General features: G+C 39.8%; 1 protein-coding gene across 11 annotated transcripts in view; it reads right to left on the bottom strand.

Moving 5' to 3' along the window:
* Positions 1–26,406, bottom strand: part of PCSK5 (proprotein convertase subtilisin/kexin type 5) — a 489,089-nt gene that overhangs the window by 359,528 nt on the left and 103,155 nt on the right. For all 11 annotated transcript variants that reach the window (XM_036855671.1, XM_036855664.1, XM_036855665.1 and 8 more), the window contains one exon: positions 28–171. In XM_036855671.1, coding sequence (XP_036711566.1) covers positions 28–171 — 144 coding nt within the window. The remainder of the gene's footprint in view (positions 1–27; positions 172–26,406) is intronic.

Raw genomic sequence — 26,406 nt, 5'->3', positions numbered from 1 at the left:
GCTGCTCTGACCACAGCAAATACTCACATAGTTCTGCATCAGGTCTGGATGGGTCCTCTCAATGCCATCATCCAGGATGGTGACCACGATGTTCTTGCCCGTGTAGCCTCTCTTCCAGGCTCCTTCGATATTCATGTCTGACTGGCAGGGATGTGTGTTGTCACTGCAGTGCTAAAGGTGTAAGAGGGAGAACTGGACGTTGCAGATTACCAAATAGTGAGGAGGCTGGAAAATCACCTACTACTTAAGACAATGCATTAAATTAACAGGAATTTGGTGGATCGTCTGTTCAAGTAGAAGCTCAGATCTCCAACATGACAACAGGGGAAGGGAGGAAGGATAGATGTGGGGAAGGAAAGCAAGACAGAAATCTCTCCTGCCAGTTCTGCCCTGTTCTAATACCTTCGGAAAAACATGATAAATAAAGTATATCTCAACAGCAGAATAATGGGTGCACCATTTTATTGTTAGCATGTATTAATGACACATAAAAAGGGATCGTAGCATTTCATTTATAAACCCAAACTAGATAACTGAAGAACATATACATTATAATTTCTTAAACAGGCAACTAGAAAAGCCTGGCTGCAAAAAACCCCCGGCAGCTTCTGCATGGTGCCAGCCAGAGGTGTGCCACTGTTGTGAGAAACCCATTAATGAGAAAAAATAACAGTTTCTTCAAACTTCTTTCAGCAAATTAACAATGAGTGTTGTCTCATAATTTGTAGGGAGCCAACAGACTCATTCAGTGCTACTTTGAGAAGGGAGAGAAGAAGAGTGCAGAGTCCAGACAGGGAACAGGCACAGGAAAATGTGCGTGAGGGCTTCGAAGGGCAGGCTGAAGAGGCATCGAATCTTAGCTCATTAGGTGTAGTGATTTCATTCCACAATGGCTACAACATACAAACACATCAAGAAATAAATTAAACCAGCAGTTCTTCCCGATATAATTGACTAGCATTCATCCAACCCACACAATTACTCCTTCAAAGTCCATCTCTATGAAATATCCCAGTGAGTGGCGTTTTCCAGGTTCTTAAGGCTCAGCAGAGGAACAAAGGAAAAGGGGTGTGCCGTAGCCTACTGCCATGGCAACGCGAGCCCAGATCCTCAACATTCACTATCTTCCTCCTGCTTTGTAACAGTTCAGCACTTCAAGAGGCGAAGAGAACATGAGCTCTGTGTGCTCTAAGCATAATGGAGACCCCACTGCCACTGATTCATCTAACGCATACTTTATTGAGCACTTACTACATGCTGGGGTATGGCAGTGAACATGGAAGATGAGGTCCCTGTCCTCATGACCTCTCTAAAGGGGAAACACAGATGATAAAGAAAACAAGGAAGACCATTCAGAACACTCCTTATGTTTTAAAGGAATTGAAGAGGGTAATATGGCAGTCAATGCTGAGCAGTCTGAGTACACACCTCTCTGGGGGGGACGGTCAGAAAAGATCCCAGTTTCTGAGAAAGTGAAATGTGAGTTGAGATATGACTGATGAGAAAGAGCTGGCTTGCCCAAGAGCTTAGACCTTGTCGTGGTAGAGGACACAGCAAATGCAATGGCCATAAGGTGAGAAACAGATGAGTGCATTGAAGAAAGAGAAAGAAGATGGGGTCTAGCTGAAGCTTAGTGGATGAGCAGGAAAATGGCATAAAAGGTAGCAGATCAGAATGGGCAGCAGAGGTCAGGTCGTCCCGGGCTTTGTAGCCATGACTTGACTTTTATTTTAAGTACAACCTAAATGGAAGCTCACCTCTTTCCAAACTTTACCCCTCAAAATCAAATGCTAACTAGTGGCAGATACCTCTAATACCTTTGTCGAACATTATAAACACACTTGAGTAGTTTTATGGATTCATTCTGACAAATGGTGTACCCATTTTTCATCACAGATAATATCAATTTCATTGAAAATAGGGGCTTATATATTTTATGAACATTTGTAACTTTCTGTCACTTTCTTGACTTCTTTCTGGCACTTGAGGCCCTGCACCACCATCTATTACTACACTGATCCAATTCCACTCTCCCCTCTCTCCCCAGTTTTTGGAGCACAGCTCAGGACCTACTGCCTCCCACTTGGCTAGCTCTTCCCCTTCCCTGAACTTAGGAATGAAGAGAGACAGACACAGACACACACACACAACACCACACACAACACACCACACACAACACACACACACAACACACACATAAAAAAAACATTCTGTTCTACACAGTCCAACCTCAACTTACTGAATTCTGCTGAACTGTGGTTGAATGTTGAATCTTGTGTGTGAATTTTGGCTCCTTTGTAAGCCTCTAGAAGACTATGCATTAAACCAAGTCTAGTCTAGGATTTCAGTCAATATTGGCTTATCGCTTACACGCCAGAAGTGAGGGCATATTCTCCACTTTATATCCAAGTTCACATCTGCCAAACGCTTGCTCCTCCGACCTCGTCAGAGATATCCAGCCAGCTAATGCTTGATTAACAGATCATGAAAGAAACAGTGTAGATTTACAAAATGCCCATGTTTTTCGGAAGTCTCATTCTAGCCAAGAGTTTGGGCCTCTCCTCACCAAATATTTTAATTTAACACAAAGCAAACACTGACAGGTTTCCATTTCATTTTTTCTTTTTCAAAACCTGCTCTGGCCACCTGTGGTATCGTTTGTGACACAAAGTAGCATTAATGTGGCCAAGAGGTGGGTGGGAGGAAGGAAATGCACAGGAAATGGGTCACCCACACATGGATAACTGTCCTGGAGTGGAGGGATGCTGCCTGAAATTGTAATTATGAAAACTGAAGAAAACCCACCGTGTATGGAAAACATGTGTGTTCAAAGTGGAGCAGTTAGGTTTCTTTCTTCCACCTCTGCTTCTGTTGAATCTGACTTCACCATTAAATATTTTTGAACCACTTTTTTTCTTTTCATCTGCCAACATGGTATTGGTAGAAGGGGAAGGAGGGGAAATATCCAATTGATACTTTCATTTGGATAATCTAATATATCAGGTAGCTAAATGTCAAAGAAAAAAAAAAAAGATGATCAGAGCCAGGGGTGTTTCTGGAAAATGAGTAATAAGATCAGTGGACCCTTAAACGAGGACCCTACATCCTGAACGTGATCTTTAGATTTTTAACACCATTTCAAGTAGTCCAGGCTTCCGAACATGTTTCTCATGTCACTGTTTCATAAGCCCAAGGTATCCAAAGAGCAAAAAACTACAGAAAATACTGACGTCACTCATGCAGCCCAAATGAAAAGGAATTAATCATTTCCTTAACTGCCTGATCAAAATGGTCTTTAAACTGGGCTCTATTTACTTGACAGCAATCTGTGTACAGCATACCCAAAGGCAAAAGGAACACATATTAGCCATGATTTCCTCACACTCAGCCTGCCATGTTAAGAGATCTGTGCCAGAGCAGGAATTAAGACTAGTGTCTGGAACTGTGTTACCACATATAGTCCCGAGGCTGGTATTCACAAAAGGGGCCAGTCAGAAATTTCCAGCATATTTAAAGCTGATGAAAACCACATATGTGCACTGTATATGTAAGACAAATATTTAGAGTACATATATGCACCTTCAGCTCTGAATAATGTCCTGTATTTCAATAATAGGCTATGCACAGATGACAAGTATTTAGAAGACACAAAATAGCAAATATCTACAGAAACAATGGTTACTACATAGGTCTCTCATTTCCTTATCAATAGAAACTTTTATTCTTTTTCAGGAATGAAATTTTAGAGAGATATTCTGTGAGTTCTAGAAACAGGCCTCTTCCATACCACGGGTTATGAGCTCTTTTGCTTATAACCACTCTGGGTGTGTCTACTTCTCTTGTGTCTTTATAAACATATCACAAAGTTTGCTAAATGACAGAACAGTTTATACCCAAAATAAACACCTTTGTTATGCTCTCACCACCATTTTCCTCAGACTGGGGGGTGGGTCGGAACCCTCAGTGTCATATTTTTAACTTTTCCAGGTTCTTAGGTCTCCAATGAACTGCAATTTATATGGCTGCCATAGTCTGCTAACATTGAAAACATCTGTTGTTCATTTCCATTGATAAAGTGGTTCATAAGACTGCGTCTCTGACTCTACAACGTTAATAAGAGAGCAGAATTAAATACACAAAAATCTGTTTAAGAAACAGACTCAAAGACATAGAAACAAACTTATGGTTACTAAAGGGGGGAGGCAGGAGAGGGATAAATTAGGAGCTTGGGATTAACAGATACACACCTCTTTTTCTTTTTTTTGTTTTTTAACATCTTTATTGGAGTATAATTGCTTTACAATGGTGTGTTAGTTGCTGCTGTATAACAAAGTGAATCAGCTATATATACAGCTACATCCCCATATCTCCTCCCTCTTGCGTCTCCCTTCCACCTCCCTATGAGACCCCTCTAGTTGGACACAAAGCACGGAACTGATCTCCCTGTGCTATGCAGCTGCTTCCCACTAGCTATCTATTTTACATTTGGTAGTGTATATATGTCCATGCCACTCTCTCACTTCGTCCCAGCTTACCCTTCCCCCTCCCCGTGTCCTCAAGTGCATTCTCTACGTCTGCGTCTTTATTCCTGTCCTGCCCCCTAGGTTCTTCAGAACCATTTTTTGTTTTGTTTTAGATTCCATACATATGTGTTAGCATACGGTATTTCTTTTTTCTGACTTACTTCACTCTGTATGACAGTCTCTAGGTCCATCCAACTCACTACAAATAACTCAATTTCATTTCTTTTTATGGCTGAGTAATATTCCATTGTATATATGTGCCACATCTTCTTTAGCCATTCATCGGTCGATGGACACTTAGGTTGCTTCCATGTCCTGGCTATTGTAAATAGAGCTGCAATGAACATTGTGGTACATGACTCTTTTTGAATTATGGTTTTCTCAGGGTATATGCCCAGTAGTGGGATTGCTGGGTCATATGGTAGTTCTAGTTTTAGTTTTTTAAGGAACCTCCATACTGTTCTCCATAGTGGCTGTATCAGTTTACAATCCCACCAACAGTGCAGGAGGGTTCCCTTTTCTCCACACCCTCTCCATCATATATTGTTTGTAGATTTTTTGATGATGGCCATTCTGACCAGTGTGAGGTGATACCTCATTGTAGCTTTAATTTGCATTTCTCTAATGATTAGTGATGTTGAGCATCCTTTCATGTGTTTGTTGGCAATCTGTATATCTTCTTTGGAGAAAATGTCTATTTAGGTCTTCTGCCCATTTTTGGATGGGTTGTTTGGTTTTTTTGATATTGAGCTGCATGAGCTGCTTGTATATTTTGGAGATTAGTCCTTTGTCAGTTGCTTCATCTGCAAATATTTTCTCCCGTTCTGAGGGTTGCCTTTTCATCTTCTTTATGGTTTCCTTTGCTGTGCAAAAGCTTTTAAGTTTCATTAGGTCCCATTTGTTTATTTTTGTTTTTATTTCCATTTCTCTAGGAGGTGGGCCAGAAAGGATCTTGCTGTGATTTATGTCATATAGTGTTCTGCCTATGTTTTCCTCTAAGGGTTTTATAGTGTCTTGCCTCACATTTAGGTCTTTAATCCATTTCGAGTTTATTTCTGGCTATGGTGTTAGGGAGTGTTCTAAATTCATTAATTTTTAAAAATACATTTATTTATTTATTTTTTGGCTGGGTTGGGTGTTCGTTGATGCGCGCAGGCTTTCTCTAGTTGCGGAGAGTGGGGGCTACTCTTTGTTGCAGTGTGTAGGCTTCTCATCGCGGTGGCTTCTCTTGTGGTGGAGAACGGGCTTAGGCACACTGGCTCAGTAGTTGTAGCGCAAGGGCTTAGTTGCTCCGTAGCATGTGGGATCTTCCTGGATGAGGGCTCGAACCCATGTCCTCTGCATTGGCAGGTGGATTCTTAACCACTGCACCACCAAGAAAGTCCCTAGTTTCATTCTTTTACATGTAGCTGTCCAGTTTTCCCAGCACGACTTAAAGAGGCTGTTTTTCTCCACTGTATATTCTTGCCTCCTTTATCAAAGATAAGGTGACCATATGTGTGTGGGTTTATCTCTGGGCTTTCTATCCTGTTCCATTTATCTATATTTCTGGTTTTGTGCCAGTACCATACTGGCTTGATTACTGTAGCTTTGTAGTATAGTCTGAAGTCAGGGAGCCTGATTCCTCTAGCTCCGTTTTACTTTCTCAAGATCGCTTTGGCTATTCGGGATCGTTTGAGTTTCCATACAAATTGTGAAAGTTTTTGTTCTAGTTCTGTGAAAAATGCCATTGGTAACTTGATAGGGATTGCATGGAATATGTAGATTGCTTTGGGTAGTATACTCATTTTCACAATGTTGAGTCTTCCAATCCAAGAACATGGTATATCTCTCCATCTGTTTGTATCATCTTTAATTTCTTTCATCAGTGTCTAATAGTTTTCTGCATACAGGTCTTTTGTCTCCTTAGGTAGGTTTATTCCAGGTATTTTTATTCTTTTGTTGCAGTGGTAAATGGGAGTGTTCCCTTAATTTCTCTTTCAGATTTTTCATCATTAGTGTATAGGAATACAAGAGATTTCTGTGCATTAATTTTAAATCCTGCTACTTTACCAGATTCGTTGATTAGCTCTAGGAGTTTTCTGGTGGCATCTTTAGAATTCTCTATGTATAGTATCATGTCATCTGCAAACAGTGACAGCTTTACTACTTCTTTTCCAATTTGGATTCCTTTTATTTCTTTTTCTTCTCTGATTGCTGTGGCTAAAACTTACAACACTATGTTGAATAACAGTGGTGAGAGTGGACAACCTTGTCTTGTTCCTGATGTTAGAGGAAATGGTTTCAGTTTTTCACCATTGAGAACGATGTTGGCTATGGATTTGTCATATATGGCCTTTATTATGTTGATGTAAGTTCCCTCTATGCCTGCCTGCTGGAAGGTTTTTATTATAAATGGATGTTGAATTTTGTCGAAAGCTTTTCCTGCACCTACTGAGATGATCACATGGTTTTTCTCCTTCAGTTTGTTAATTTGGTTTATCACATCGATTGATTTGCTTATATTGAAGAATCCTTGAAGAATCCCTGCATTCCTGGGATAAACCCCACTTGGTCATGGTGTGTGATCCTTTGAATGTGCTGTTGGATTCTGTTTGCTAGTATTTTGTCGAGGATTTTGGCATCTTTGTTCATCAATGATGTTGGTCTGTAGTTGTCTTTCTTTGTGACATCTTTGTCTGGTTTGGTATCAGGGTGATGGTGGCCTCGTAGAATGAGTTTGGGAGTGTTCCTCCCTCTGCTATATTTTGGAAGAGTTTGAGAAGGATAGGTGTTAGCTCTTCTCTAAATGTTTGATAGAATTCGCCTGTGAAGCCATCTGGTCCTGGGCTTTTGTTTGTTGGAAGATTTTTAATCACAGTCACAATTTCAGTGCTTGTGATTAGTCTGTTTATATTTTCCACTTCTTCCTGGTTCGGTCTCAGAAGGTTGTGCTTTTCTAAGAATTTGTCCATTTCTTCCAGGTTGTCCACTGTATTGGCATATAGTTGCTTGTAGTAATCTCTCATGATCCTTTGTATTTCTGCAGTGTCAGCTGTTACTTCTCCTTTTTTCATTTCTAATTCTATTGATTTGAGTCTTCTCCCTTTTTTCTTGATGAGTCTGGCTAATGGTTTATCAATTTTGTTTATCTTCTCAAAGAACAAGCTTTTAGTTTTATTGATCTTTGCTATCGTTTCCTTCATTTCTTTTTTCTTATTTCTGATCTGATCTTTATGATTTCTTTCCTTCTGCTAACTTTGGGGTTTTTGTGTTCTTCTTTCTCTAATTGCTTTAGGTGTAAGGTTAGGTTGTTTGTTTGAGATTTTTTCTTGTTTCTTGAGGTAGGATTGTATTGCTATAAACTTCCCCCCTAGAACTGCTTTTGCTGCCTCCCATAGGTTTTGGGTTTGTAGTATTTCATTGTCATTTGTTTCTAGGTATTTTTTTGATTTCCTCTTTGATTTCTTCAGTGATCTCTTGGTTATTTAGTAGCATATTGTTTAGCCTCCATGTGTTTGTATTTTTTACAGTTTTCTTCCTGTAACTGATATCTAGTATTTTGTTACTGCTGATTTCCCCTTTTTATTGCTGTTAGGATTTGCCTTATGTATTGAGGTGCTCCTATGTTGGGTGCATAAATATTTACAATTGTTATATCTTCTTCTTGGATTGATCCCTTGATCATTAGGCAGTGTCCTTCTTTGTCTCTTGTAATAGTGTTTATTTTAAAGTCCATTTTGTCTGATATGAGAACTGCTACTCCAGCTTTCTTTTGATTTCCATATGCATGGAGTATCTTTTTCCATTCCCTCACTTTCAGTCTGTATGTGTCCCTAGGTCTGAAGTGGGTTTCTTGTAGACAGCATATATACAGGTCTTGTTTTCATATCCATTCAGCCAGTCTATGTCTTTTGGTTGGAGCATTTAATCCATTTACATTTAAGGTACTTATTGATATGTATGTTCCTATTATCATTTTCTTAATTGTTTTGGGTTTGGTATTGTAGGTCTTTTCCTTCTCTTGTGTTTCCTGCCTAGAGAAGTTCCTTTAGCATTTTTTGTAAAGATGGTTTGGTGTTGCTGAATTCTCTTAGCTTTTGCTTGTCTGTAAAGGTTTTAATTTCTCAGTCGAATCTGAATGAGATCCTTGCTGAGTAGAGTAATCTTGGTTGTAGGTTTTTCCCTTTCATCACTTTAAATATGTCCTGCTACACCCTTTTGGCTTGCAGAGTTTCTGCTTAGAAACCAGCTGTTAACCTTATGGGGATTCCCTTGTATGTTATTTGTTGCTTTTCCCTTGCTGCTTTTAATATTTTTTCTTTGCATTTAGTTTTTGATAATTTGATTAATATGTGTCTTGGCATGTTTCTCCTTAGATTTATCCTGTATGGGACTCTCTGCACTTCCTGGACTTGTTTGACTATTTCCTTTCCCATATTAGGGAAGTTTTCAACTATAATCTCTTCAAATATTTTCTCAGTCCCTTTCTTTTTCTCTTCTTCTTCTGCGACCCCTATAATTTGAATGTTGGTGCATTTAATGTTGTCCCAGAGGTCTCTGAGACTGTCCTCAATTCTTTTCATTCATTTTTCTTTATTCTGCTCTGCGGTAGTTATTTCCACTATTTTATCTTCCAGGTCACTTATCCGTTCTTCTGTCTCAGTCATTTTGCTATTGATTCCTTCTAGAGAATTTTTAATTTCATTTATTGTGTTTTTCATCATTGTTTGTTTGCTCCTTAGTTCTTCTAGGTCCTTGTTAAATGTTTCTTGTATTTTCTCCATTCTATTTCCAAGATTTTGGATCATCTTTTCTATCATTACTCTGAATTCTTTTTCAAGTAGACTGCCTATTTCTTTTCATTTGTTTGGTTGGGTGGGTTTTTACTTTGCTCCTTCAGCTGCTGTGTATTTCTCTGTCTTCTCATTTTGCTTAACTTACTGTGTTTGGGGTCTCCTTTTTGCAGGCTGCAGGTTTGTAGTTCTCGTTGTTTTTGGTGTCTGCCGCCAGTGGGTAAGCTTTGTTCAGTGGGTTGTGTAGGCTTCCTGGGGGATGGGACTGGTGCCTGTGTTCTGGTGGATGAGGATGGATCTTGTCTTTCTGGTTGGCAGGACCGCATCCGGTGGTGTGTTTTGGGGTGTCTGTGAACTTATTATGATTTTAGGCAGCGTCTTTGCTAATGGGTGGGGTTGTGTTCCTGTCTTGCTAGTTGTTTGGCATGGTGTGTCCAGCACTGTAGCTTGCTGGTCATTGAGTCGAGCTGGGTCTTAGCGTTGAGATGGAGATCTCTGGGAGAGCTTTTGCCATTTGATATTACGTGGGGCTGGGTGGTCTCTGGTAGACCAATGTCCTGGACTCGGCTCTCCCACCTAAGAGGCTCAGGCCTGACACCCTGCCAGAGCACCAAGACCCTGTCAGCCACACGGCTCAGAATAAAGGGAGAAAAAAAAGGAAAGAAAGAAAAATAAATAAAGAAAAGAAAGTTATTAAAATAAAAATTTTTAAAGTTATTAAAAATAAAAAAGTAATAAAAAAAAGAAAAAGAAAGAAGAGAGCAACCAAACCAATAAACAAATCCACCAATGATAACAAGTGCTAAAACTATACTAAGAAAAAAAAAAAAAAAGTGACAGACAGAACCCTAGGACAAACGGTAAAAGCAAAGCTATACAGACAAAATCACACAAAGAAGCATACACATACACACTCACAAAAAGAGAAAAAAAATATATATATATAAAGGAAGAGAGCAACCAAATCAATAAACAAATCTACCAATGATAATAAGCTCTAAATACTAAACTAAGATAAACATAAAACCGGAAACCAATTAGATGCAGAAAGCAAACCCCATGTCTACAGTTGCTTCCAAATCCACCACCTCAATTTTGGGATGATTCATTGTCTATTCAGGTATTCCACAGATGCAGGGTACATAAAGTTGACTGTGGAGATTTAATCCACTGCTCCTGAGGTTGCTGGAAGAAATTTCCCTTTCTCTTCTTTGTTCACACAGCTCCTGGGGTTCACCTTTGGATTTGGCCCTGCCTCTGCATATAGGTTGCCTGGGGGGGGCTGTAGCTCAGGCCAGGGGGAGGGAGGGATACAGAATGCAGGGTGAGCCTGCAGTGGCAGAGGTTGGAGTGATGTTGCAATAGACTGAGGCACACCATGTGTTCTCCCAGGGAACTTTTCTCTGGATAACGGGACCCTGGCAGTGGCGGGCTGCACAGACTCCCGGAGGGGTGTGGATAGTGACCTGTGCTCTCACACAGGCTTCTTGGTGGCTGCAGCAGCAGCGTTAGTGTTTCATGCACATCTCTGGTGTCCGCGCTGATAGCCGCGACTCACACTCGTCTCTGAAGCTTGTTTAGGCGGTGCTCTGAATCCCCTCTCCTTGTGCACCCCGAAACAATGGTCTCTTGCCTCTTAGGCAGGTCCAGACTTTTTCCCGGACTCCCTCCCAGCTAGCTGTGGCGCACTAGCCCCTTCAGGCAGTCTTCCCGCAGCCAACCCCAGTCCTCTCCCTGGGATCTGGCCTCCGAAGCCCGAGCCTCAGCTCCCAGCCCCCGCCTGCCCCGGCCAGTGGGTGAGCAGACAAGCCTCTCAGGCTGGTGAGTGCTGGTCGGCACCTATCCTCTGTGCAGGAATTTCTCCGCTTTGCCCTCTGCGCTCTCCTCCATGGCTCTGAAGCTTCCCCCCCCGCCACCCCCCATCTCCGCCAGTGAAGGGGCTTCTTAGTGTGTGGAAGCTTTTCCCCCTTCACAGCTCCCTCCCAGAGGTGCAGTTCCCGTCCCTAATCTTTTGCCTCTGTTTTTTTTTTTTTCTTTTGCCCTACCCAGGTACGTGGGGAGTTTCTTGCCTTTTGGGAAGTCTGAGGTCTTCTGCCAGCATTCAGTAGGTGTTCTGTAGGAGTTGTTCCACATGTAGATGTATTTTTGATGTATTTGTGGGGAGGAAGGTGATCTCCACATCTTACCACTCCGCCATCTTGAAGGTTCCCCCTACACTACTTTATGTAAGCTAAACAAGGTCCTACTGTATAGCACAGGGAACAATATGCAATATCTTGTAATAACCTCTAATTGAAAAGAATCTGAAAAATAATTTATATATATTCTGTATACCAGAAACTAACATAACATCGTAAGTCAACTGTACTTCAATAAAAATAAATAAATAAAATAAAAATAAATAAATAAAATTAAAAAAATCTGTTTTATAGACAAATTCAGAAACATATCTAGTTAGCTGAGTAAAGTGTAAAAATACGCTTGGAATTCTTTGTAAAATTTGGAGTCAAAAAGCTCTAAGAAATAGAAAAAAAAATAGAATCATTACCCTCTTAAGTGGACATAGAACTGACATGTACTAGATTCTTAGTATGGCCAAGCATTGTACTAATCCCTTTATATGAACTAGCTTCATTTAAGAGTCAGAACAACTACTGGAGAGAGGTACTTTTATCATCTGCTTTTAACAGCTAAAGAACATGAGACTTAGCCTACGTAACCTTCCAAAGGTCAAACAGCTGGTCAATAGTAGAATTAGGATTCAAAACCAAGCAGCCCTATGGTCTATGGAAACTCTTCTGTTAAAAGTTGAAACAAAAAGGGCTCAGGAGAGGGCAAAACACTGCAGACTCATAAGGAGCAGATTAGGAGTGGATGTTGGACAATATAGCTCCAGTAAAGAAATTCAAATAACAGAAGTCTCACTGGTCTTAGCACTGTGATCAGTGCATTCAAGTGACAAGGCAGAACCTAGTTGGATAAGACTTTAGAGGCCTTCTAATGTTTCCTTATTCCACTTATTGCAACACATCTTTTAGCAAATCATCAGTTTCTATTTCAACAGTTTCAATGACAGGGAGCTCACTTCTTTACTGAAGAGCCAATGACGTGCTGGTAAATCAGTTCTTTGAAAATAAAATCTCGGGCTTCCCTGGTGGCGCAGTGGTTGAGAATCTGCCTGCCAATGCAGGGGACACGGGTTCGAGCCCTGGTCCGGGAAGATCCCACATGCCGTGGAGCAACTAGGCCCGTGAGCCACAATTACCGAGCCTGCGCGTCTGGAGCCTGTGCTCCACAACAAGAGAGGCCACGATAGTGAGAGGCCCGCGCACCGCGATGAAGAGTGGCACCCACTTGCCACAACTAGAGAAAGCCCTTGCACAGAAACGAAGACCCACCCAACACAGTCATAAATAAATAAATAAATACTTTAAAAAAATAATAAGTAAAAAATTAAAAAAAACAAAACAAACAAACAAACAAAAAACTAAGGATGGAAGGACAAAAGCAAAGTGCATTGAAAGTGAAAATGAAAATTCCTAAATGCAGTTTCCATTTAAAAAAAAAAAAAAAAAAAAAAGATCTCTTATTTCTAGTGTTTGCCAATTTCCGCAGTGTAAATACTCACATCATGGACAGTTTTAAGCTACCATGCTTGCAGAATTCCTGAATGTGTAACAGTAAGCTTTCAAGAGCTGTTGGAAGGTCACCCAGCACACCACCGGGAACAGCTCACTCCATTGTTAGTCCTGCTCCATTTCTGATGAAGTCATCACTTCCCATACTTCTGCCATTTGCATCTCAGTACAGCTGAGCCTTGAACCATGAAGGGGTTAGAGGCGCTGACCCTCCACGCAGTTGAAAATCCACGTATAACTGATAGCCGGCCACCTGTATGCATGGTTCCTCTGTATCTGCCTTTCCCCATCACAGATTCAACCAACCGTGAATTGTGTAGTACTATAGTATTTACTACTGAAAAAAATTCCACATATAAGTAAACTGGTGCAGTTCAAACCTGTGCTATTCAAGGGTCAACTGCACTTGGGAACCACTGGGAAGTACCTAGGATTAGTTCTCCCCTTTGCAGTTTCAGACAATAGTGTTACTCTCTCTTGCACTTCTTTGGAGACGATCTTTTTTAACCTTTCGTTCTCAGGGCTACCTGAAGCAACTGGACTTTGAGCTTTGGTGAGCCCATAAGCTGATGGGCTCTCCTTGGGATCTATGAAGTAGAGATTTTGTGACTCCAAAACTGAAGATGCCTTCACAGATTTTAGAAAATCTAAATTAAGCTAGGGAAGTTCTCAGACATTTACGGGCCACTTTGATGGACTTCAAAACCTTTGTTATCACACACATTAAAAAAAAAAAAGATATCCCTGACCAAACTAGATCCAATGTACATTTATCCAAGAATGATCATTCAATTTACAAACTTCCCAGAAATTCCAAGGAAGCTCAGTGCGTTTCAACACCGCCAAACTCAGCATAGCAGGTAAGGGATACTAGTTAGGAGGATCAGGCAGAGGAAAGGTTAAATTCCACCTCTGCTACCTCCCAGTTGTATGACTTTGTCTAGTTACCTAAATTCTTAAAAGCTGATTTGTAGTTTGAATGCAGAGAATTGTTATGAAGGTTGAAGAAGATAAAGTATGTAACAAATGGATGCCTCCACATTCATAGGAGGCATCAGTGTTCCTAATAGTTTACAGAAGATGACCTTGGTTTAAAAAAAAAAAGGAGAAATAGATTACTACAAAATAATGAGATGATGATTCTCTTCATTATCTGGAGAGACAGGTTAGGCAAACTTGAAAGGGCACTTCATCTTTGTAAGGATAGCTAGGATGATTGAATATTTACATTTGTGGCTGGGAGTCTCAGCTGGTGGTTGGAGATCAGGGATGGGGTGTAGGAGAAGAGAACAGTGTCCAATTATTTTCTGGCACATCGGTCAAATGACCTCCTATGAATCACCATGTTTTACTCCTACGTATTTATACCAGTATTCCAACTTTGTTAGAACCATGGATCACATCTACAATAATATAATTTTGATAGAAGATCATTTCTCACTTACAAAATTTTAAGGATGTCCCACTTAATACCAAAGAAACATCAGAAAATAGAAAATATTAGAAGGAAGGCTGTTGTAGAAAATATGCCCAAATAGAGGATAATGAGAATAAATCCAGTTCCTAAAATTCTACTCATAACTGAGCATCAAAAAATTGAGGCAATATAGTCAACAGATCTTTGACAAAGGAGCAAAGGCAATATAATGGACCTAAGATAGTCCCTTCAACAAATGGTGCTGTAGCAAGTGGACATCCACATGCAAAAAAAAAAAAAAAAAAAAAAAGAATCTAGACATAGACCTTCCACCTTCCACAAGAATTAACTCAAAACAGCTCATAGACCTAAATATAAAATGCAAGACTAAAAAAAACTTCTAGAAGATAACACAGGAGAAAACCTAGATGATCTTGGGTATGGTGATGACTTTTTAGATACGACACTGAAGACATAATGCATGAAAGAAGTAACTGAAAAGCTAGACTTCATTAAAATTTAAAACTTCTGCTCTGTGAAAGACAATGTCAAGAGAATGAGAGGACAAGCCACAGAATGGGAGAAAATATTTGCAAAAGATAAAGGAATGTTATCCAAAATGTACAAAGTACTCTTAAACTCAACAATAAGAAAATAACCCAATTAAAAAATGGGCCAGTGACCTTAACAGACACCTCACTGAAGAAGATGATATCCAGAAGGTAAATAAGCATATGAAAAGATGTTCCAAATCATATGTCAGCAGAGAAATGTAGATTTAAACACCTATTAGAATGGCCAAAATCCAGAACACCACCAAATGTTGGTGAGGATGTGAAGCAACAGGAACTCTCATTCATTGCTGGTGGGAATAAAAAAAAACGGTACAGTCACTTTGGAAGATTTCTTGGCAGCTTCTTACAAAACTAAACAATACTCTTAACCATACGATCCAGCAATTGTGCTCCTTGGCATTTACCCAAAGGAGTTGAAAATTTATGTCCACACAAAATCCTGCAAAGGGATATCTATAGCAGCTTTATTCATAACTGCCAAAACTTGGAAGCAATCAAGACGCCCTTCAGTAGGTGGATAAATAAACTGTGGTGCCACAGAAAATGAAATATTATTCAGTACTAAAAAGCAATGCTCTAACAAGCCAGGAAAAGACATGGAGGAACCTTAAATGCATATGACTAAGTAAAAGAAGCCAATCTGAAAAGGCTAAAAACTGTATGATTCCAACTATATGACATTCTGGAAAAGGCAAAACTATGCAGAAAGTAAAAAGATAAGTGGTTGCCAGGGATTGAGGATCAGGGGATAAATAGGCAGAGCACAAAGAATTTTTAGGGCAGTGGAAATGCTCTGTATGAAACTAGAATAGATGAATACATGTCACTGTACATGTGTCCAAACCCACAGAATGTACAACAGTAAGAGTGAACCCTAATGTAAACTATACATCTAGGGTGTATGATGTGTCAATGTAGGTTCATCAACTGTGACAAATGGACCACTCTGGAGGTAGATATTGATACTGAGGGAGGCTGTGTACGTGTTAGGGTACGTGGTATACGGGAAATCTCTGCACCTTCCCCTCCATTTTGCTGTGAAGTTAAAATTTCTCTTTAAAAAATTAGTCTTTTAAAAGAAAAGGAATTTCACAGAGCAGCCAAAGGGTAACTGGATGATCTATGAATTTAGTTTAGTGGACCACATTTCTTTCATTTGTAAATTTTGTGATCCTCTTTGAATCTTTCCAGCCCTAACACATTTTGAATTAGAAACTTTCAGTCCTAAAAACATTTAACAAAGTAAAACCAATAAGCCAACAAAAAAATCTTGTTTCCTTTAAGGAATCTCTACATGTCTTGTCTTAGTGTTTGCAGAATTGGTTTCAGCTATATTAGCCAGCCATGTTGCTAAAGGGTAATCAGTCTCTGAAACTTACTGGATATTTCTGAGACACTAAGATCAAGCTTACCTTTACATGTATGGCCCATTGCATGTGCCATGGTTCTAACCATTCTCAAATTACTCAGATTCAAACACTGAGTCAGGTTCTGGAAATCTGGGTCTGAAACCACATATCCTTCTCTCCTGTTTCCTTCAATTTTCACAGCACCTTGCAGTTCAGGCCATTGGCTCTGCTCCACTACTTTTAATCTTTCTAACCTAGTTTAGGCTTTCAATCTATCCTCCTGGCATTAAAACAGTTTTATCAAGTACTTACTATATTCTGGCTATTATACTGGCCAGAGCAATGTCACTATGCTCAAGTCCTTGAAGTCCAGTCTGTGTGACAGACAAACAAGGAATTTTTATTTAAATTTTTTTTTTACAGAAACAGAAGTATTATAACAGGGGTTCTCAGGGTACTGTGGGAACATGGAACCCAGTCAGGGGGAAGCGTGGGAAGGCTGAGAGCACTTCCGAGAGAAAATGACATCTAAGCTCCCAAATATGAGTTGACTAGCCAGAGGGCAAGCAGGGGATAAAGAGGATGTGTTTATTTTCGATAAGGGTATGGAATAATCAAAGAGAGACTGGAGTGTTAAAAGAACTGAAAGAAATTCAGTACAGCTGGAGGATACAGATGCAAGAGGTGGGGGAGATGAGAAAAATGGAAAGAGATGAGACTGGAGAGATAGGCAGGGGCCAGACTGTAAATGTTCCTATAAGCCATGTTTTTTAAAAAAAATTTTGAACTTTATCATAATTTGATGAAAAATCATGTAAGGGTTTTAAGATAGGGATTGGCATGGTTTGGATGCCTAAAGTGCATCTCAAACTTAATTCCCAAGAAAAACACTTGATCTCCACCTGCTCTGACCCCTACAAAGCCGCTCATCCCCAGGGTTCTCAGTCTTCCCCACACCAGAGCATCTATAGCTGCTCTCCTTCTCTATAAACACCCATCAGCGAATCCTTCCAAACAGCTCTTGAACCTGACCTCTTCCCACCATCTTCACGGCCCCAAACCGATTCAAGCTACTATCATCTCTTATTCCTCTACAGTCTATTTTCCATACAATAGTAAAAGTGATCATTGTAAACTATGTCAGAGTTTTTCTCAATAAATATTCCCAATAATTCCCAGTGACTTTCCCTCACACTTTCAATAATACCCCATGTCCATTCCATGGCCTACAAACGGCCCATGACCTGATTTGGTGCCATCTCCCTGACCTCTTGTCCCACCCCTCTCGTCTTTCACTCACTGTACTCCACCACACTATCCTGTCCCATCCCAACCCACTGTCATCTCAAGGCCTTGACACTTGCTCTTCTCCCACACGAGGATGTTCTTCCTCGGGTATCCACATGGCTGCCTCTCTTATGCTCAAATATCACCTCCTAAGAGAGGCTCTTCCTAGTAAACCTATCTGAAATAGCATTCTATGTCATTCTCCACCCTTGACTCTGATTGCCTTTTCTTCATAGCATTCTCAACTACTATATTATCTATCAATTTGTCTCTTTATTGTTTGTCTCCCACACTGGACTGTAAACTCCATGAAGGCAATCACTTTGCCTTATTTATTTCTGTATTCACACTAACACATAGAAGTTCAATAATTATATACCAATTAAATGAACAGACTGGGTTTTAAAAAGTCATTGTGGGTCCTCTAGAACATAAAGGAAAGCATGGAGACCAATTAATTGCTCTAGTGATTGAGCAATGACAGTGGTTGAGATTAGTGGGACCATGGAAACTACAGTATTTGATATACAGCAGGCATTCTTCGTATTTGTTGATAATGACAGTGAATGGGTATGGTGAGAGAAGAGAGAGGAATCAAGAATGATCTAATATCTGCCTTGGACTATAGAGCAGAGGATAGGGTCACTTACTGAGAAAAGAAACATGGGAAGAGGAGAAAATCTGCCTGGAGAATGAAAATATTGAGCTCAGTTTTAGAAACATGGGAATTTAAATAACATCCAAGCAGGAGTTGCCTGTAGCGACTGGATATGTGGATCTAAAGTTTCTTTCTGCCCAGACCCACGAGTGAATTCTTCCTAGAATTTTGGCATCATGCTGTTATTTCCCACCTCAAATCTTCTTCTCATCTATAAAGCACTAACGTCTTCGCCTCCGAGTTGCTCCACAATCTGGCAATGAACATACACTGTCTAGTGCCACTTGTTGCCCCAAAGTTCAAAAATCCCTAAGGGTAGCATACAGTGTATAAATTTGATGGTCTTAGCAAATTCAAGGTCATGACCACGTGTGGCTGAGAGCAAAAATGGCTACAATTCTCCACGGCTCCCTGTGCTTATGGCACATGTAATCCTCCCCGTGAAGCAAGGAGGCTTTTCTTCACCCTTTGATTCTGGGCAGACCTGGTGACTTGCTTCTGGCCAAAACAGTGTAGCAGAAGTAACAGTGACCCATTTCCACACTTCCCACACCCTTTCGCTTATAATCCTTCCTGGCTGCCATGTGAACAAGCCAAGGTAACCCGCTAGAAGATGGGAGATCACATGGAACACATAAAACTGTCCTGACTAAACCCACACTAGACTAGCTAGCCCCCAGCTGACCTAGAATGGCTCACAGATGCATTTGCAAGCCAACATGATACCCGAGAACTGTCCAGCTGAGTTCAGCCCAAATTTCGGACATGCAGAATCATAAATCTAATAAAGTGCTGTTGTCTTAAACCACAAAACTTTGGGGATGATCTTTACACAGCAAAAGCTAACTAAAATATGAGGTTATAAGCCTGAGGGAAGTAAGTCAAACCAGAAAGACAGGAAAAAAAAAAAATCAGCGAATCACGGTGAAATAGCTTATCAAGAAGAGAAGAATTGGCTGTATAATTGAGGAGGAAGAGCAGTAAGGATACAATGTATCAAACACACAATTCTAAAGCAAATTCTAAGACCCCTGTGACTCATTCCCTCCGTGGGAAGCCCAGTGTTTTCCTGCTCATCCCATCCAGCCCTCATATCAGCAATTTCTGACTGTATATAGGTTTTATCTTCTCAATGAAATTATAAGCCACTTTTAATAATGAAGTCTGTATTATGCATCTTTATAACCTCTAGAGTTCATAGTAAAAATACTCAACAGTTAATGAATTGATATTTATTCAAGAGAGAAGGCAGAAGTAAATTCTGAGATAAAATGCAGAAGAAGATAATTTACATAGTTAAGACATAAATGCAGGTAATAGAAAAGGTTCAAATAAGACCTACAAATCTTTGTCTTCCGCTCAGGGCTCATAATAGGGCACCTGCTTATTCAACTTTACCAACAAAAAGATTCAAGAAGTAACATAGGAAATGTGCAGGGGCCAAATAATTACATAAGGAAAAAGAACATTCATTTAGGGGTATTGGTTATGCTAACGCCCTGCTAATAATGCTCAACACTCCTGGCAGAAGATGTGAAAAGAGATGCAACACGGTGACACAAGAACTATTATCCCTTTACAGGCCTGGTGGGAAATGTCTCCTGGCTGGAGAGGAATTCAGGGGTACAGGTCTCTTTCCTTTGGAACAATACAGGGCATGATGGAAGTAAACACTTCTTGACTCTTCTCTGGTATCCGGTCAATGGCTCAATTTTAATACTGTCTTTCCTTGTAGGTCATGCAGTAAATTCTTCCATGAGTTGAGAAACTCCATGTTACCAAATGACTTTTCCTGACTATGAATCAAGCACCAATTATTCCTAATATACTATTCTTTGCCCAAATTGTGCAATTAGTAAATTAGTAAGTAGTGTTTGTTTAGGGATGGTCTCAATTGAAATTTTTCCTTAAATGCCTATAAAGCCAAGAAATAATTCCTACATTGGAGCTCATGAAAATGAATTTGAGAAGCAACTGAGCTGCATTATTTAATAATTATGCAAACATTAGCAAGAAGCAAACTTCATTCCTTTCTAAAATGTAACTTCTTTGCTCACACTGTTCACAAAATTCTGCTTGCATAGAACTCTTCACTCTCTTGTCTCCTTTAGGCATAAATCTGACTCAGAAACTCCTGTCTCTTCTTTTTTCATCAAGATCTCAGGAAGAAGAGCTCAGATTGGAGAACTTTTCCTTTTCTTTAAAATGAGTAGGATGCAGTATGGTTTGGATAAGCCTAACCAACTGACTTCAGAACTCAGTTGCTCCACTATTTTTATCTTTTCAAAGTCACAGAAGAAATTTTGAGAAAAAAATGACAGAAAACAATTTTTTGTTATATTAGAGACATTTAAGGTTGAGGAGGAAGAATCTGAATATCATTTGAAGATATGTGAGTATACCCTTACTAATATGTCATGTTTCTTCATTTACATGATTTCATAAATGGCAATATTCTTATGGAACATAATAGTAGAGGCAACTATTTTCCAGGTGAGAAAAAAATCCATTTTACTGTTAGAAAAATAATGAAGAACTAGGAATAAACCTATATAAGATCTTCCCAAAACTTCAATCATTCTGCCATTCAGGTTTTGACCACATAATCAAATGGGTGGATGGACAAATGGACAGAAGGATAGATGGATGGACAAAGAATGAATGGACAGAGAAGCAAACAGACAATACATGCAGGTTACTTTCAAGTCCTATTATATTTCAGTTTTATTTTCAAATTTCTATTGAAGGATGTGTACCTTTCCAGGACCCTGCAGAACTTCTGAACAGTAAAAGCCACTTCCTCTTCCCTGAGTCAACTCCTCAAATGCCCATAGATTAGATGCTCCCAAAGGATATTTTCAATCAAGACCACGTCACAAAATGAAACATATGTAGGAGGAAGAGGATACAGGGGGATGGAAGAGGAAGAGAGGGTCAAATCCACACGACAGTGAAGCTGCGCATATTCAAGCTAAGTCCAGAGCTATTAGATAGCTCATCCCTTTCCAGAACAAGAACTACTTGAACTTTCCTAATAGAACATATTTAATGTATTTAACGTTAACAGAGAGCAGCATAAATTTGGTTTAAATATTAACAGTGGTTCCCCTAATTTTTGTTTCAAAACAGGACACTGAAGTAGATATGCTTAAAAGGACAAAAAAGATGTGTTAGTCTGTAGGAATGATATATAAAAATTAATGGGATATGGAATTTCAAACAGTCTTTTCAGATTTTAATTTTGTTTCTCTCTGGATATATGAGATTACTGACTCAACTTCCTGAAAGTTCTGAAGGGTTTTCACCATGCCTTCTAATACATCATTACCTCAAATACATTAGTTCTATAAGAAACCTGTAATAATTGTGGTATAGAAACTCTGAGAAGAGGGAATAATACTATCAGTGTGTCAAAATTCTTATTCTTAAAATTAAGTGATCGTATCAGAAGAGATAGGGTGGGCAAAGCTCACATGGTCATGATGGGTCACAGACAAAATCTGAGTTCACTTTTGCTTTCCTGTCAACACAATAGCCCACTTGGACACCCATGAATCTTTCCTTTTTCCTGGTGACATGAATTCTTCAGGTATAATCTAGTCTTTATGTTTTTATATAATCAAAGAAGAGGTCTGATATTTATAATGGGCCAAAAAATAAGTGTCTTCTTAGAAAAAGAGAGAAATTCCTTAGTATCAATAAATGTGGTTTATACTATCAACTTTTTCTTTTTCCTATATAGTACAAATGAACGACCCCAAAACTTAATGTCTGAAAAAAAAATATTATTATGGCTCATAGTTCTACGGGTTGGCAGGGCTCAGCTGGGTGGTTCTCCCTTGGGGCCTCCCATGCAGTTACAGTCAGATGTCCACCGGGGCTAGATGCATCTGAAGGCTTGACTGACATGGAAGTTTAAGATGGCTTCTTCATTCACATGAACAGCTGGAGAATTTTCACCCTTCTGTGTAAGATTCAGTTATTAATGCATACTTGCCCCAGCTGAGTTATCTGCAAGTCCTTCTGAACAACATATATCTGTTATATAATGATTTCTATCCTATAATAGCTAGAGGAATATCAGTTCCATTACCATTTCTCTACATCTGTTAACTGTCAAAACATTTCATTCATTCACTTATGTTTTATTAGTTTGTTTTTAATTTTCCAATGCTAATTATATGCTTTCTAGATGCTGAGCCTACATCAGGGAATGAGAAAACACACAGTCTGGCCTTCACAAAGTTTACATTCAAGTTGGAGTAGATAAATAATAAATAGACAAATGAGACAAACAATATAATTAGAGATTATGGTAATAATTATAAAGGAAATAAAGAAGAGACCTTGGACAATGACAAGGGAAATGTGTTATTAAATTTATACCTTGAGTTCTTTACAATTTTACTACTATTAAGCAGACTTTTGTTCAATGAACACAGAAACTTCATTTTGAAAAAAGATGTTTATAGGTATAAGGCAATAAACCCCAGCCTCAGAAAAGCAAATTAGGGCAAAATTGAGATTCCAGACCTATTGCCATTTAAAATTTAAAAAGTAAAACAAAAAATATTTTCACATTTCAAATAAAAATTTTAAACCAAAACATTTTCTAAGACAAAAATCCATAACAATAAAGAATGTGAAATATGCTATTACTGTGAAGCATCCACAGAAAAATAAATCTATATTGCAAAGCAAAAACAATCTCACCTCCAACTACCAGCCAAATCAATTCAGATGGCTACTAAAAAGCCTGCTTTAATATTGTTCCTTCTAAACTGAGTAAAAATAATTGTCTGAATCTCCCTAACATCTTTGCTTTCACTGTCCACTTGAAGATGTAAACGAGTATAAAATCTACAAAGTGGATGGAAAGGACAATGAAACATTTTGCTTGGACAGGCCAATACTATGTCTAGTGCTTCTTCTCCTGTGGCAAGTGTAGATGCTTCAAAAAAGATGAAGGATTCCATAATACATGTGATTAGCTACTCAATAAAGGAACCTACAGAGAAGATTGCCTCTTCGACCTGGTGAGATTCTCTCCAGAGCCTGAAGTATAATGAGCAAGAAAACCAAGTCATTTGTATCCTATACTAGCAAGCGTAATTGCAAATGTTTTTCTTATTAATAAAAAATGTTGGGGGCTTCCCTGGTGGCGCAGCGGTTGGGAGTCTGCCTGCCAATGCAGGGGACACGGGTTCGAGCCCTGGTCTGGGAAGATCCCACGTGCTGCAGAGCAACTAGGCCCGTGAGCCACAATTGCTGAGCCTGCGCGTCTGGAGCCTGTGCTCCGCAACAAGAGAGGCCGCAATAGTGAGAGGCCCGCACACCGCGATGAAGAGTGGCCCCCACTTGCCACCATTAGAGGGGGCCCTCGCACAGAAACGGAGAACCAGCGCAGCCATAAATAAATAAATAAAATTAAAAAAAAAAAGTTGAATCCTTTAAAGAATCTAACCAAACAACTTGCTTTAATAGCATCCTACAGAATTCCTTCTGCTAGAGAAAAATAATAATTCCAGAAAAGTAGTTATACAAACACAGTGGCACATCTTCATTTATAGGGTATGGTCGCTGAACTCTCTTTATAGTAACTCTTATAATGGCATATTCAGGGTAAACTGGAACACTGCTATTGTAACCCAAGTCACATTTTTTTTTTTCCATTCACTAATGAAAGCAGTAATGTTAACACAATTAAATTCAACACTAATGTTGAAGCTTTCCACAGACACACCAGGACTACCTACATATTTTAGAACACAGTTTTCCAAGCATCTGTGGTCCTTCCTATCTAATTATCAAGTATCTAATCCTGGTTCCAATACGGTACCGAAAACCACCAAAATTTCAATTTCTTAAAAAAACACATATAGCTCAAAATAGAAGAAAATATTAAAATATTGATAACACATATCTACATCATAACTAGGAGAAAAAGAATATAAACCTCAAATTACACATTAAATAGGAGAAAAACACTCTAATCCTGCAGAATCAGCTATGGAGATGACGCCAGAGAAAAAAGTCAGGTGGAGACTGAGCAGAAGTAAAGAGTAAGCAGAATCCCAGTGGTGATAGAACAGATAAAATAACTACATAGTGCAAAGGAGCAGAGATTCTGGGAGAGAAGGGGCAACTTGGAAGGAGCACTCCTTGACGAAGTGATGGAGAGAAAGATAAGAAAGAGATGAAAAATAGAAATAAAGAAAAAAACTAAAAATAGAATCACAAAATCAGAAGACAAACTACCCTCCTTCAACTCCCTCCAAAAACACTGATCAAAACAAATAAACTTTACTGTACCAAAATACGAGCATACTGTTGAACTATGGAACTTATGAACAAGTCATCCGAACTCCAACAGCTTTCTACAAACAACTGCTACTAACAGTCTAAGAAAATACAACATTTCAAAGTGAATGGCAACCAGTAGACAAACATCCATTCATTGTTTCTACAGGTAGAAAATACAAAGTGAATCAAAATATTCCAGTTTATAGAAATTCTGCTCAAAAACCTGCAACAGAACAAAACTGTAGCACCACACCTGAATCGAAATGAAATACACTAAAATAGAATCTGCAGATATGAAACTATAGCACAAATAAAACATTTTAAAACATATATGGACAGAAACAACCAGAAAGACGTGAAACTAGAGTTGACTAAATCTTGGAAATAAATCAAGGACCAAATTATATTATAAATAAAAACAAGAAGAGTAGTGTCGACGGGATTAACCAAGATGGCGGAGTAGAAGGACGTGCTCTCACTCCCTCTTGCGAGAGCACCAGAATCACAACTGGCTGCTGGACAATCATTGACAGGAAGACCCTGGACTTCACCAAGGAGGATACCCCACGTCCAAGGACAGAGGAGAAGCCACAGTGAGACAGTAGGAGGGGCACAATCAGAGTAAAATCAAATCCCACAACTGCTGGGTGAGTGACTCACAGACTGGCGAACACTTATACCACAGAAGTCCACCCACTGGAGTGAAGCTTCTGAGCTTCACGTCAGGCTTCCCAACCTGGGGGTCCGGCAATGGGAGGAGGAATTCCTAGAGAATCAGACTTTGAAGCCTAGTGGGAATTGATTGCAGGACTTTGACAGGACTGGGGGAAACAGAGACCCCACTCTTGGAGGGCACACACAAAGTAGTGTGCGCATCGGGACCCAGGGGAAGGAGCAGTGACCCTGGGGGAGACTGAACCAGACCTACCTGCTGGTGTTGGGGGGTCTCCTGCAGAGGCGGGGTGTGGCTCTGTTTCACCGTGGGGACAAGGACACTGGCACCGGAGGTTCTGGGAAGTGCTCCTTGGCATGAGCCCTCCCAGAGTCTGCCATTAACCCCACCAAAGAGCCCAGGTAGGCTCCAGTGTTGGGTTGCCTCAGGCAAAACAACCAACAGGGAGGGAACCCAGCCCCACCCATCAACAGTCAAGTGGATTAAAGTTTTACTGAGCTCTGACCGCCACAGCAACAGTCAGCTCTACCCACCACCAGAGCCCCCCATCAAGCCTCTTAGATAGCCTCAACCACCAGAGGGCAGACAGCAGAAGCAAGAAAAACTACAATCCTGCAGCCTGTGGACCAAAAACCACAGTTACAGAAAGATAGAGAAGATGAAAAGGCAGAGGGCTATCTACCAGATGAAGGAACAAGAAAAAGCCCCAGAAAAACAACTAAATGAAGTGGAGATAGGCAACCTTCCAGAAAAAGAATTCAGAATAATGATAGTGAAGATGATCCAGGACCTCGGAATAAGAATGGAGGCAAAGATTGAGAAGATGCAAGAAATGATTAACAAAGACCTAGAAGAATTAAAGAACAAACAAACAGAGATGACCAATACAATAACTGAAATGAAAACTACACTAGAAGGAATCAATAGCAGAATAACTGAGGCAGAAGAACGGATAAGTGACCTGGAAGACAGAATGGTGGAATTCACTGCTGCGGAACAGACTAAAGAAAAAAGAATGAAAAGAAATGAAGACAGCCTAAGAGACCTCTGGGACAACATTAAACGCAACAACATTCGCATTATAGGGGTCCCAGAAGGGGAAGAGAGAGAGAAAGGACCAGAGAAAATATTTGAAGACATTATAGTCGAAAACTTCCCTAACGTTGGAAAGGAAATAGCCACCCAAGTCCAGGAAGCGCAGAGAGTCC

This window comes from Balaenoptera musculus, chromosome 6 (genome assembly GCF_009873245.2).
Source record: "Balaenoptera musculus isolate JJ_BM4_2016_0621 chromosome 6, mBalMus1.pri.v3, whole genome shotgun sequence".
Lineage (NCBI taxonomy): Eukaryota > Metazoa > Chordata > Mammalia > Artiodactyla > Balaenopteridae > Balaenoptera > Balaenoptera musculus.
Note: the sequence above shows the minus strand (reverse complement) of the source record. Positions and strands in the feature narration are given on the sequence as shown.